The sequence below is a fragment of the Channa argus genome, chromosome 5 (genome assembly GCF_033026475.1).
Source record: "Channa argus isolate prfri chromosome 5, Channa argus male v1.0, whole genome shotgun sequence".
In the NCBI taxonomy this organism is placed as follows: Eukaryota; Metazoa; Chordata; class Actinopteri; order Anabantiformes; family Channidae; genus Channa; species Channa argus.
Window position 1 is genome coordinate 4823464 of NC_090201.1, and position 13465 is coordinate 4836928.

General features: G+C 39.8%; 1 protein-coding gene across 1 annotated transcript; it reads right to left on the minus strand.

Annotated features, from left to right (window-relative positions):
• Positions 1 to 4714: 4714 nt before the first annotated feature.
• LOC137127789 (bactericidal permeability-increasing protein-like) lies at positions 4715 to 10247 on the minus strand. The gene is made up of 16 exons (XM_067505197.1): positions 10177 to 10247; positions 8899 to 9006; positions 8699 to 8813; positions 8492 to 8623; positions 8246 to 8401; positions 8058 to 8121; positions 7780 to 7840; positions 7607 to 7698; positions 7344 to 7520; positions 7208 to 7267; positions 6960 to 7127; positions 6801 to 6868; positions 6656 to 6698; positions 6514 to 6577; positions 5934 to 6010; positions 4715 to 5821 (listed from the first exon to the last, which is right to left on the minus strand). The coding sequence occupies exons 1-16, from the start codon at positions 10244 to 10246 to the stop codon at positions 5780 to 5782; spliced, it is 1497 nt and encodes a 498-aa protein (XP_067361298.1). The 5' UTR covers position 10247; the 3' UTR covers positions 4715 to 5779.
• Positions 10248 to 13465: the final 3218 nt, after the last annotated feature.

Below are 13465 nucleotides of genomic sequence, written 5' to 3' on the forward strand. Positions count from 1 at the left end.
TCTGTGAAACCAGAAGATACTAACCAATTAGTCAAACTTAAAGCATGTCTAAAAGACATAAAGACCTGGATGTCCTACAATTTCCTACTTCTAAATTCAGACAAAACTGAAATTATTCTCTTTGGGCCTAAAAAGATGAGAAATATGCTGTCTAACAACATAGCTACTTTAGATGACATAACTTTGGCCTCCAGTACTGCGGTGAGGAACCTTGGAGTTATTTTTGACCAGCATTTGGCGTTTACGTCACTTATAAGACAAATCCCTAGAACAGCATTCTTCCACCTACGGAACATTGCCAAAATTAGGAGCATCCTGTCTCAAAATGATGCAGAAAAACGAGTCCACGCATTTGTTACCTTTAGGTTGGACTACTGTAATTCCCTACTCTTGGGGTGTCCTAATAACTCAATAAAAAGCCTTCAGTTAATCCAAAATGCTGCAGCAAGAGTGCTGACTGGATTAGGGAAGAGAGATCATATTTCACCTTCACTAGCTTCTCTCCATTGGCTTCCCATAAAATCTAGAATAGAATTCAAAACCCTCCTCCTTACATACAAAGCTCTTAATGGTCAAGCTCCATCATATTTAAAAAATCTCATAGTTGTGTATCGCCCGATTAGACCACTTAGATCCCAGAATAAAGGTCTACTTATGGTTCCCAGAGTTTGCAAAAGTAGAATGGTAGGCAGAGCCTTTAGCTATCAAGCTCCTCTCCTGTGGAACCAGCTTCCAATCCAAATTCAGGGGGCAGACACCCTCTCTGACTGCAGACACCTTCCTTTTTGATAAAGCTTATAGTTAAAACTGCTCATACAACCTGAACTAGCTCCTACTTAAGATGCTATAGGTTTAGAGTGTTGGGGGACTCCCGCAAGTGCAATGAGCTCCCCTCCTCCTTTTCTCTATACATTTATTTGTCACCACTGTATGCTATTAATTTTGTGTCCTACCAACCTGTATAATGTTTTGTTGTTGCTTTTTGTTGCTCTTTTCTTTTCTCCCTTCACTTTCCACTCACCCCAACCGGTCAAGGCAGATGGCCGCCCACCCTGAGCCTGGTTCTGCTGGAGGTTTCTTCTGTTAAAGGGAGTTTTTTCAAAGGGGATTTGTTGGGTTGCCTCTACATACTTGTGTAGTCTGGACTTTATTATGTAAAGTGCCTTGAGATGACTTTGTTGTAAACTGGCGCTATATAAATAAAGTTGAATTGAATTGAATTGAATTGTTGGCAGCCAAAACCACTTCTGATAGCTGGAACTTTAAAAGCTTAACATAGTCTCAAACTATTTTTTGTCTTCGCAAGTATTGTGGTGTTTCTTTTTTCCTGCTTTCTAGTTCCTGGTATGAATTTCCAGTAAAGTATTGTAGAAAATACCAAACATTGTTCATTAAGATGTCAGTTTTGTTAGAAGGTTGTAACACGCCAGTGAAATTTAAAAGTATCAACTGTTTAATCTGATAGTGAAGCAAAATACAGCAAATGTTTTGCTTCTGCATCCACTGCTTGTGTGGTAGAATAAAATAATGCCAGAGTGTGTTTCATCCATCACAACACAACACAAATCACAAAGCAAAGTGAAAATGGGAAATAGAATTTTGCTTTTCTTTCTCCTCTTAACAGGAACAGAACACAGTTTGAGCGTCCCAGACATGAGAAGGTGGAATTATGATAAACTGCTCTTTCTTTCATTGTCATATTTTTCTGTGTTAGTAAAAATGAAAAAAAAAAAAACACAAATAGAAAAAGCTTTTATTCAAAAAACATTATCAAATAGTTTTATTTTCATGAATAAAAAGGTTAGCTATTAAGTTATTTAGAGAATTCTTGCTCTAGTGTGCAACCTCTGGCTCTGAATATTATTTTGGGTGAAGGTCTTACATTATCAATGAGTATAAAGACAAGACATCCATGCATTTGCTCATCTGAAGTGTTTCAGACATCCTTCTTCCCAGCACATATCTCATTCCAGGCTAGATGAGATATATAGTGTCTCTAGATTGTTGTGGTTTCTTCCCATGGGCATATCTGGAAAAATAGGTAGAAAAGCACTATATAAGTGCAGACCATTTACCATTTACCATTGCCAAAACAGCCTAACATGTCACCTGAAGGGAGCAGTTGACCCAGATGCTTTACATAATTGAAAGGTAATTTTGAAAGCTTAAAGGTGTGGTTCAACTGAACCACATAGCCTGAAACATATTATTTGCCACACACCCTCTGGTCCTTCTCTTTAAATTTGCAAATCATCATCCAGTCTGCCAGTCCATAGGAATGTTCTCCAATCTAACAACAAAGTGTCCAGAGCGTTCAGCAGTACACAAGTTCTTGCACAGCTATTTTCAATATCAACTAAATACTGGATACAGTATTTAGTACATACAGTGCAATGTGACCAATTGTCTCGTTTAGTTTGTACTGGGCTCACTATGGTGCATAGTGCACAGCTCTAATGGGTTTCTTGCATAGTGGACTATGGAAGAAACGGACTTAAGTTAGGGGCCCCACAGCAAAGACATCTGAGTCACAACTGTAGGTCAAAGATAATGATCATCCATCCAGTTTAGTTTTAGACCTCCTGCCTGGCAGCTCCAACCTCAGCATCCTTTTACCAATATATTCATAGTCTCTCCTCTGAACATGTCCAAACCACCTCAATCTGGCCTCTCTGACTCTATCTCCGAAACATCTAAATGGGTCCTCATTCCTGATCCTGTCCATCCCCGTCACTCCCAAAGAGAACCTCAACATCTTAAGCTCTGCTACCTCCAGCTCTGCCTCCTTTCTTTTTTTCAGTGCCACTGTCTCTAAGCCAAGCAACATCTCTGGTCTCACCACCGTCTTGAACACCTTTCCTTTTATTCTTGCTGATACTGTTTTATCACACAACACACCTGACACTTTTCTCCACCCGTTCCAACCTGCTTGCACTCACCTCTTCACCTCTTTTTCACACTCTCTTGTCCATCACCATAGCAAACAAGAAGGAGCTCAGAGCTGATCCTTGATGCAGACCCACCTCCACCTTGAACTCCTCTGTCACACCTATAGCACACCTCACCAAGGTCTTACAGCTCTCATAAATGTCCTGCACCACTCTAACATACTTCTCTGCCACTCCAGACTTTTTCATACAACACCACAGCTCCTCTCTCTGCACCCTGTCATACGCTTTCTCTAAATCTACAAAGACACAATGCCACTCCCTGTGACCTTCTCTTTACTACTTCATCCACCCATGGTAGAACAACTTGAACCCTGCTCCTTAGCTTCTAGCCTTGCTACCTTTCCACCTAGTCTCCTGGACACACAATATATCCACCTTCATTCTCTGCATCATGTCAATCAACTCTCTAGCATTCACTGTCATAGTCCCAACATTCCCAACAAGTCCCTACTGTCAGTCCTACATTCTTAGCTTTCCTCTTCTCTCTCTGCCTACGAACACACCTTCCTCCTCTCCTTCTTTGACTTCAACCAACAGTAGTCCAATTTCCACCGGTACCCTGTAGGTCAACAGCAGCGGTGGCGGTCGTTGTTAACCCCGGCCCTGACCGATCAGGTACGGAAGTCATTGTCATGATTCGCAATTTAATTTAGCATGTGTTTTACGTCGGATGTCCTTCCTGACACAACCCTCTGCACTTATGCAGACTTGGGACTGGCACAAGAAGACACTGGCTTGTCCCCCCTTGCTGTTGCATTACTTTCTTTTACTGCTATTGTCGCTTATCTCATTTCTCCAAACTGCTACTGCTTCCATTACAATTTAGTTTCTTACCTGTTCATGCATGTGGAGCCAAACATCATTATAGTCACAATTTAGACCAAAGCTGTAAAAGCTGTGTCACAGGTTATTTTCTAGCCTTGTCCATGCCATGTACTCTTTAAATTAATAATAAAAGTAACAGGGATATAGCTTTGTATCACTCAATATTTATTTATATATAATATTAGATGTGTTGCTGTGGCGACCCATGAAAGGGAACAGCTGAAAAGGAAAAGAAGATGGGCAGAGGGCATAACACTAGTTGGTAATTTTTCCAGAATATGTGCTTTTAACATTTATTGAAGGTGGAAGAAAGTTAATCATCAGCTTATAAACTTTACACTCTCTTAGGGGAAGGGAAGACTTCATTGTTTCTAAGTCTAAACTATAATTAATAACTCTGCATATTATGGATAAACGTTGAAGTCCTGTACCTGTGTACTAAGGGGACTTGAACCTGTCACAAGGCAACACAGCTTAGCTCAAGTTTCCATTTTTATGCAGGAAAGTAAAAGATCTGCCAAGGACCTGTGTGGGAGAACTGATGGCAATATGAAAGTGATTTTCCCCAAAGAGGATGATGCTGTTCATACTTCAGAATCCAACACTGGACCTATTAATGCTGGAGACTATGTGCTCGTAAAGGTAGGGCTCAGTTCATGGAGGTGATGCAGCTACAAAGAGTCAGCATGTCTTTTCAAATAAAGCCTGACTGATATGGCCAATACCTTCAGTTAAGCTCCGTTGTATAATTTGTAGCTGGTGAGGCTCAGTAGGAAAAATGAAATGTCACATACCCAATTCAGGAGAAAGTTGCTAATATGGCTATTAGAAATTTGACCCATGATCATTACCTCGAGTATTGGGTGCATTTACGTATGTTTTTCAGCAGTTTCAAATTGAAATGTTTGTATTCTCATGCTCAAATAAAAATCCATTCCAGTAGTTCAGATGTTTTAATAGAATCATGTAAAAGGCTTTTAACTATAATATCATAGGACAAATGAAGATTACCATATGGAAAATCCATTTAACACTCATCAGTCAGTAGCTTTACAAATATCAAATTCTCCTTTGAGATATTTCTGTATCATTTCATTTATGTTTGAGGTTTTGTGTCTTTCAATATTGATATTTTCGTCTAACTCCCAGACTCTGAGAGGTCGAGCCCTGAGTCACAGCTCCCTGAGAGACACAGTGGCACACTGTAAGCCTCTGTCTAGGCATCAGGTTGATGAACATGTGGCGTCAGACACCAGCATGATTGAAACTTGCCATTGATAGACAGAGGTGACTTCTCAGGAAATTGGCTTTTAGTTTGTAAAGACAGACTGCCACACTTCGTTCTTCTCATCGGATTTTTGAAGACAAACTGGACAATTGTGTTGAGCTATGAAAACTGCATTGATATTTAAACAGTCAGCACCAAACGTGTTTATGTTTGTATTAAACTGATACTGAAACCCTCTAGGATCATTTAATACACAGTACTGTGACAGATTGGTTTTTGTCTGAATGAGTGGTGTGTGATTGATGTCAAAGCATTTTTTTCCTTAACTGCAGTAAAAAAAAAACCCAAACACCCTTGATCAGCACAAGTGTAGATTTGCTGGGTGAGTTACACAGACAGAAACGTTGAGAAAGAACCCGCGTAAAGTCAGCATAAAGCTCTGTAATCGGCTTTGAAAGGAGCATGTTAGTTTGGAAGAGATGATTGTGGCGACAACAGTGAATCTCATTCTGCAAAACATCCTGTGTTATGACAGCACTGCACTGACACTGATGGGAAAAACTCACTGCCCCTCATTTGCATTTTCTATGTAGAAAAGCTGATCATTTAAGATGATGCATAAAAATACAAAAAGGGTAACAATTTAAAGCAAAATCAAGATGCAAACTATTTCTCAAGCTGGTAATTGTAGTAGTTGTATAATGGCTCTGTGTGCTCATTCGTGGCTCCATCCCCTGGTGCAAAAGTAAACCATGGGAATTTTCTGGATTAAATTTCAAGCCATGAACTGAACATCTGTCCCAATCAGCATGTAGTCCTAGGGGAGAAAAACAGTTAATGGTTATTAATAGCTTTTAGATCATGAATTAACCCTCATAAAGAAACTATAATAATCACTGCAGTAATATAGAAAATGCCATGTCTCTGACCTTTAGGACCTGAAGCTGGGTATTCACAAGTTTCATCTTCCCAAATGCAGGAAGTGGGTATCCCTTTGCAAGTTGAGCTATGAAGCAAAATTAACACATTTAGAGAAACAAAAATCGGATTTGATGTGCAGAAAAGTTACTACAACATGTAATCATAAAGCACAACCTACATAGTTAAAAGCCATCTGACTGTTTTAAGATATAACACAGATTCAAAAGAAACCAGCGTGATCCATTGAAAAGACCTAACCTGATTCTGGAAGCATTAAAAACACTAAATGTACAGTCGTATAGATGGATAATGTCACTAACCTAAGTACAGATAATAAGATTGTCCTTTATTTGACAGTTGAGAAATCAGCTCACTGCATGGCGACTGTAAACCCACTGGTTTTTGGCTATGACATTAAAAGGGCGAAGTCTGTTTTTGTGCTGCGGATCTTTGATTTGAAATTCAAATGAGGGTCTAAAAAATGACCCTAGAAGTTAACAAAACTTGGCTTTACTCTGTGTGCAGCAGCAAGTACATGGCCTGGCACCTATTTCATTTTGAGAAAACACTGAAAATACAGCAACTCACCATTCACTTTGGGTATCACTACCAGTTCGAGCACCGTTCGGAGGACCTTATCAAGGGATTTGACCTGTAGGTTAGAGTTAGATTGTTAGACTTGTACTGCTGGTGAATGACACTATGACTCATGTTAAAATGCAGCTCTCACCTGAAACGCCCCAACATAACTTGTCCCCAGGGTCAGATCCATTCTGTGCAAATGAGGCAAAATTAGACTGCAACGTTCATTACGAAGACCTTTTGGCCCCATTTTTTCCCTTCTGAGAACGAGTGTTGATTTTTTAGTAACTCACTTGTTAAGGCTGACAGCTCCAGCCAGCCTCATTTCAGTGACAAACATCTGGGTGCTGACACTGGTGCCCTGTAAACAAAGTTGTGAAAATTGAGTTTTTTTGTTTACTTATAATCTAAAGCACACTAATGCTTGTTATTGTTTCATCTGTGTAACCTACTAAGTTCAGGACAAAAAGAGGGGACAGTATGGCGGTGGGTTGGATGGCGTAGGCCGTCACTGTGCCAGTGGCCTGGATGGTTATGTTGTTGGGTTGAAAACTGATGATAGGAGTTTTCACCGTCTTCACCAGCAGTTTTATCATCAGGCCTGGGTAGAGCTTGGCAATCTGAAAATATACCATGACATATCTGACAAATCGCCACAGGAAATCATTCTGATTATGAAAACAGAGGTGTGTGTTTTCACCTGTGGGATGAAGATTCCAAACGATTTAGTGTTGAGTCTTATGGGAGAACTTTGAGGGATCTGTTGTGACAGAGTGAGAGTTTTTAGACCATTGTGACCCCACGAAAAGTGAATAAGCCAGGAGCAGGAGACTCACTATATCATCTGTGATGTAGAGATTAAAGACTTCAGCTTTATCATAGACAAAGGCTGCAGAGTTGGCGGTGAAGGCAGACAAACCCATGTACAGCATGTTGTTGTTCTGGGACGGCAGGGAAAAGAGTGTGGGGGAGACTGGAGGCTCCTGGTGCTTCCCGATGTTGTAAAATTCACCCTACAGAGCGGAAGAAGAGACGATAAAGTAAGAAATCATCTGTGTCTTTATGCTTACTTTTTAGATTCTGAAATGTAATTCTTTACCTTTAAGTTCAAGTCTATAGAAGACGATGACACCGTGGGCGAGGACACCATTGAATATTCAATCTCTGCATACTTGTCCACCTGGGCTAAAACTGCAGTATGGTATAAAATCAGTTATATGTTCAGCACAATTATAACATCTTAATAATTTATGTGACAGGATTTTTTTTTACCATTGAGAGTTTTTAAGTGAGGGTTCAAATTAGATACTGCATTATTCACCAGAGGGCAGAGCTGCAACAATAAAGAACGGAGAAACTCTGTGTCATATCAAACAGTGATTTCTGAATGGAAAAGCAAATATTCTGCTCCCAAAACTGGACACTGACACCATCTGTATTTTCCATTTAATGCCACTTTTAAATTTTATGCCAGGAGCATCTGTTGTGAGTTTGGCCCCCAACTAGTTCAGATGTATATGACAGCGAGTTTAAGGCTGGTTTCCTCTCACCTTTTTTGCTACTTCATCACGCAATGCCTTATCAATGAAGCTTGTGAACAGATTGTACAGCCAACTGCAACAAACAGGAAATACAAGAAATAGGAGTGTTTGCAGTCTGTCCAGCATGACATTTAAAACTGGAAATTCCTATTCTGTCAGATAATTACAAACGTAGCAGGCAGAAAGCTTTGTTTTACCTGGCTCCACCGTGAAACTTGATGCTGACACTGCCGACACTGGCTGCACAGCCGACACTACTGACTGCAGGTCGGCCTGTCTCATCACTCCTGATGGCGATACTTGTAGTGATAGTGAGTCCGTTCACATTCAGGTCAAAAGAGCCGCTGTCCTTTCTGTTGATAGAGAGCAGTCACTGCTGCAGCAGAAATATCACAAAATGCACTCAACGGTACAGCTCAAAGAAGAAATCTTTGGCCACTCACATTATTACGAGGTACTTGACCCTCCAGTCCCCATGCAGACTGAAGAAAGCATTACTGATAGACAGTCTCACACCAGTACCTGGCACCAGATCCACTGCAGACTGTGGAAATCCCACATTTACTATCTGCAAACTAGAAGAATCAATATACCCGTTTACAAAGACACAAACTTATAGCACCTGAAATATTACAGTGACGGTGCTTTACTTTGACAGGCTGTACTGGACTTTTCCAATGGGAAACACACGCTCTGTCCCTGAAATATCCGGGATTTTGATGCTTTTGAGTTCCTGCTGGATTGAAGCCAACCCCAGTTGCCTGCCTAAAACAAGACTAAACTTGATGATAGAGCCCATGACATAACCTGTTTATCACCTAATAGAAGTAAAGTTTGCAGCGAGTGTTACCATATTCAAGGCCTTTCCGTGTTAGCTTGACATTTACTCCAGGGTTGGTGCCTAAGGTCACAGGGATCAGAGCAACCAGGACGAGCCAGCAGCACGGGTACATCTTGACTGTTTTGAGATAAAACATTTATGAACACTGCACCATAAACCAGTTGACTTTTCTGCTTTTGTGTGGTTGCTTTTGTTTGGGAAATGCTTTGGAGGCAAAACCTCAAAACATCTTTTAGAAGACTTTTGTTTTCTTGATCAGAAATGACAGATTTTCTATTCTTCAGTCAAATGTTACATACATGGTAAATGGTCTGCACTTATATAGCGCTTTTCTACCTATTGGCACTCAAAGCGCTTTACACTGCTTCTTATTTACCCATTCACACTCACAATCACACACACATTCATACACCGATGGGGGAGCTGCTATGCAGCTGGCCAACACTCATCAGGAGCAACTAAGTTGGGGTTCAGTGTCTTGATCGACATGTGACCGGAGGAGCCGTGGATTGAACCAAAACAACTGTGAGATTGGTGGACAACCGCTCTACCTTCCTGCGCCACAGTCGCAGGATCATATCCTAACATGTATGATGCATGCTTCCTGAATTATTCATATAGGAGCACCTTTCTCACCCATTTAGTTTTATCAGAGTTTAGTGTGAGTGACAGATTTAGGTTATGAATGAGTTTACAAACAGACAGTTGTTGAACAAGTTGTTGAACATCCCCTCAAAGACATATGTGGGTCAGACATGCACAAGAGACATAACAGTTTAATTGTGTTTCAGGACACAACAGAAGATGGGAAACTTAAAAAAAATAAAATAAAACAATGTAAAAGAGCTGTCTATTAAAGAAAATACATATTTAACTACCAGAAAACAAAAACACTCACCATCCCTGACTACACATACCAAGATCAGGACTAGCTTTGGCCCAAGTAGTCATATTTAGTCTAAATACACTTCAGGATACGAGCAACACTAAGTCATTTTGTTTCATTATTTATACATTATGAATCATTATATTATTATAATCTAAACTGTTTGCCAGAACAAAGCATTCAGTGAAAAGACTAAAGATTGTCAAATGCAAATCAATGCACCACTTTAGAACTGTTTACCCCTGCAGTCCACCTATGTTACAAACTTTTATTTCGGTTTTAAAAAGTCAAAGTTCATTCACACACATTTGGAAGGATTTATTTGGACTCATTATTCCAAACATCCTGAGAACAATCTCACAAAATAGTGAATAATATAGTGAGTATGAAACAGCTCTTACCTAAAGCAGCAGTTTTTTTTAGAACCAATCTTTCTCTCCCGATGTCCTCGTTTGACTGAAAACAATGCATTCTGAAAGAGAAAGTAAGGCTCATGACTTATAATTTGCTCATTCAATTAGCAACAAGAATCACACCCAGTATTGATATGCTGAATGTCGTGCTGCTCTGATGTGATATAATCTTTTAAAAATCTCAAGAACCAACAGTGTTGGAAGAATGACTTATCTGACTGCTGTTTCCACAGGGCTCTGTGTTAGGACCAATACTTTTCAATCTGTATATGTCACCTTTAGGCAAAATTATTATGAAACATTCCATAAACTTCCACTGCTATGCAGATGATACCCAGCTCTATTTATCTGTGAAACCAGAAGATACTAACCAATTAGTCAAACTTAAAGCATGTCTAAAAGACATAAAGACCTGGATGTCCTACAATTTCCTACTTCTAAATTCAGACAAAACTGAAATTATTCTCTTTGGGCCTAAAAAGATGAGAAATATGCTGTCTAACAACATAGCTACTTTAGATGACATAACTTTGGCCTCCAGTACTGCGGTGAGGAACCTTGGAGTTATTTTTGACCAGCATTTGGCGTTTACGTCACTTATAAGACAAATCCCTAGAACAGCATTCTTCCACCTACGGAACATTGCCAAAATTAGGAGCATCCTGTCTCAAAATGATGCAGAAAAACGAGTCCACGCATTTGTTACCTTTAGGTTGGACTACTGTAATTCCCTACTCTTGGGGTGTCCTAATAACTCAATAAAAAGCCTTCAGTTAATCCAAAATGCTGCAGCAAGAGTGCTGACTGGATTAGGGAAGAGAGATCATATTTCACCTTCACTAGCTTCTCTCCATTTGCTTCCCATAAAATCTAGAATAGAATTCAAAACCCTCCTCCTTACATACAAAGCTCTTAATGGTCAAGCTCCATCATATTTAAAAAATCTCATAGTTGTGTATCGCCCGATTAGACCACTTAGATCCCAGAATAAAGGTCTACTTATGGTTCCCAGAGTTTGCAAAAGTAGAATGGTAGGCAGAGCCTTTAGCTATCAAGCTCCTCTCCTGTGGAACCAGCTTCCAATCCAAATTCAGGGGGCAGACACCCTCTCTGACTGCAGACACCTTCCTTTTTGATAAAGCTTATAGTTAAAACTGCTCATACAACCTGAACTAGCTCCTACTTAAGATGCTATAGGTTTAGAGTGTTGGGGGACTCCCGCAAGTGCAATGAGCTCCCCTCCTCCTTTTCTCTATACATTTATTTGTCACCACTGTATGCTATTAATTTTGTGTCCTACCAACCTGTATAATGTTTTGTTGTTGCTTTTTGTTGCTCTTTTCTTTTCTCCCTTCACTTTCCACTCACCCCAACCGGTCAAGGCAGATGGCCGCCCACCCTGAGCCTGGTTCTGCTGGAGGTTTCTTCTGTTAAAGGGAGTTTTTTCAAAGGGGATTTGTTGGGTTGCCTCTACATACTTGTGTAGTCTGGACTTTATTATGTAAAGTGCCTTGAGATGACTTTGTTGTAAACTGGCGCTATATAAATAAAGTTGAATTGAATTGAATTGAATTGTTGGCAGCCAAAACCACTTCTGATAGCTGGAACTTTAAAAGCTTAACATAGTCTCAAACTATTTTTTGTCTTCGCAAGTATTGTGGTGTTTCTTTTTTCCTGCTTTCTAGTTCCTGGTATGAATTTCCAGTAAAGTATTGTAGAAAATACCAAACATTGTTCATTAAGATGTCAGTTTTGTTAGAAGGTTGTAACACGCCAGTGAAATTTAAAAGTATCAACTGTTTAATCTGATAGTGAAGCAAAATACAGCAAATGTTTTGCTTCTGCATCCACTGCTTGTGTGGTAGAATAAAATAATGCCAGAGTGTGTTTCATCCATCACAACACAACACAAATCACAAAGCAAAGTGAAAATGGGAAATAGAATTTTGCTTTTCTTTCTCCTCTTAACAGGAACAGAACACAGTTTGAGCGTCCCAGACATGAGAAGGTGGAATTATGATAAACTGCTCTTTCTTTCATTGTCATATTTTTCTGTGTTAGTAAAAATGAAAAAAAAAAAAACACAAATAGAAAAAGCTTTTATTCAAAAAACATTATCAAATAGTTTTATTTTCATGAATAAAAAGGTTAGCTATTAAGTTATTTAGAGAATTCTTGCTCTAGTGTGCAACCTCTGGCTCTGAATATTATTTTGGGTGAAGGTCTTACATTATCAATGAGTATAAAGACAAGACATCCATGCATTTGCTCATCTGAAGTGTTTCAGACATCCTTCTTCCCAGCACATATCTCATTCCAGGCTAGATGAGATATATAGTGTCTCTAGATTGTTGTGGTTTCTTCCCATGGGCATATCTGGAAAAATAGGTAGAAAAGCACTATATAAGTGCAGACCATTTACCATTTACCATTGCCAAAACAGCCTAACATGTCACCTGAAGGGAGCAGTTGACCCAGATGCTTTACATAATTGAAAGGTAATTTTGAAAGCTTAAAGGTGTGGTTCAACTGAACCACATAGCCTGAAACATATTATTTGCCACACACCCTCTGGTCCTTCTCTTTAAATTTGCAAATCATCATCCAGTCTGCCAGTCCATAGGAATGTTCTCCAATCTAACAACAAAGTGTCCAGAGCGTTCAGCAGTACACAAGTTCTTGCACAGCTATTTTCAATATCAACTAAATACTGGATACAGTATTTAGTACATACAGTGCAATGTGACCAATTGTCTCGTTTAGTTTGTACTGGGCTCACTATGGTGCATAGTGCACAGCTCTAATGGGTTTCTTGCATAGTGGACTATGGAAGAAACGGACTTAAGTTAGGGGCCCCACAGCAAAGACATCTGAGTCACAACTGTAGGTCAAAGATAATGATCATCCATCCAGTTTAGTTTTAGACCTCCTGCCTGGCAGCTCCAACCTCAGCATCCTTTTACCAATATATTCATAGTCTCTCCTCTGAACATGTCCAAACCACCTCAATCTGGCCTCTCTGACTCTATCTCCGAAACATCTAAATGGGTCCTCATTCCTGATCCTGTCCATCCTCGTCACTCCCAAAGAGAACCTCAACATCTTAAGCTCTGCTACCTCCAGCTCTGCCTCCTTTCTTTTTTTCAGTGCCACTGTCTCTAAGCCAAGCAACATCTCTGGTCTCACCACCGTCTTGAACACCTTTCCTTTTATTCTTGCTGATACTGTTTTATCACACAACACACCTGACACTTTTCTCCACCCGTTCCAACCTGCT

Coding starts and splice junctions, on each gene's coding strand:
- LOC137127789 (XM_067505197.1), bottom strand. CDS start 10,246: ATGCATTGTTTTCAGTCAAACGAGGACATCGGGAGAGAAAGATTGGTT. Junction 7,268..7,343: donor TCTACATCACAGATGATATA/GTGAGTCTCCTG, acceptor CTGTCACAACAG/ATCCCTCAAAGTTCTCCCAT. Junction 7,128..7,207: donor TTGGAATCTTCATCCCACAG/GTGAAAACACAC, acceptor GTATATTTTCAG/ATTGCCAAGCTCTACCCAGG.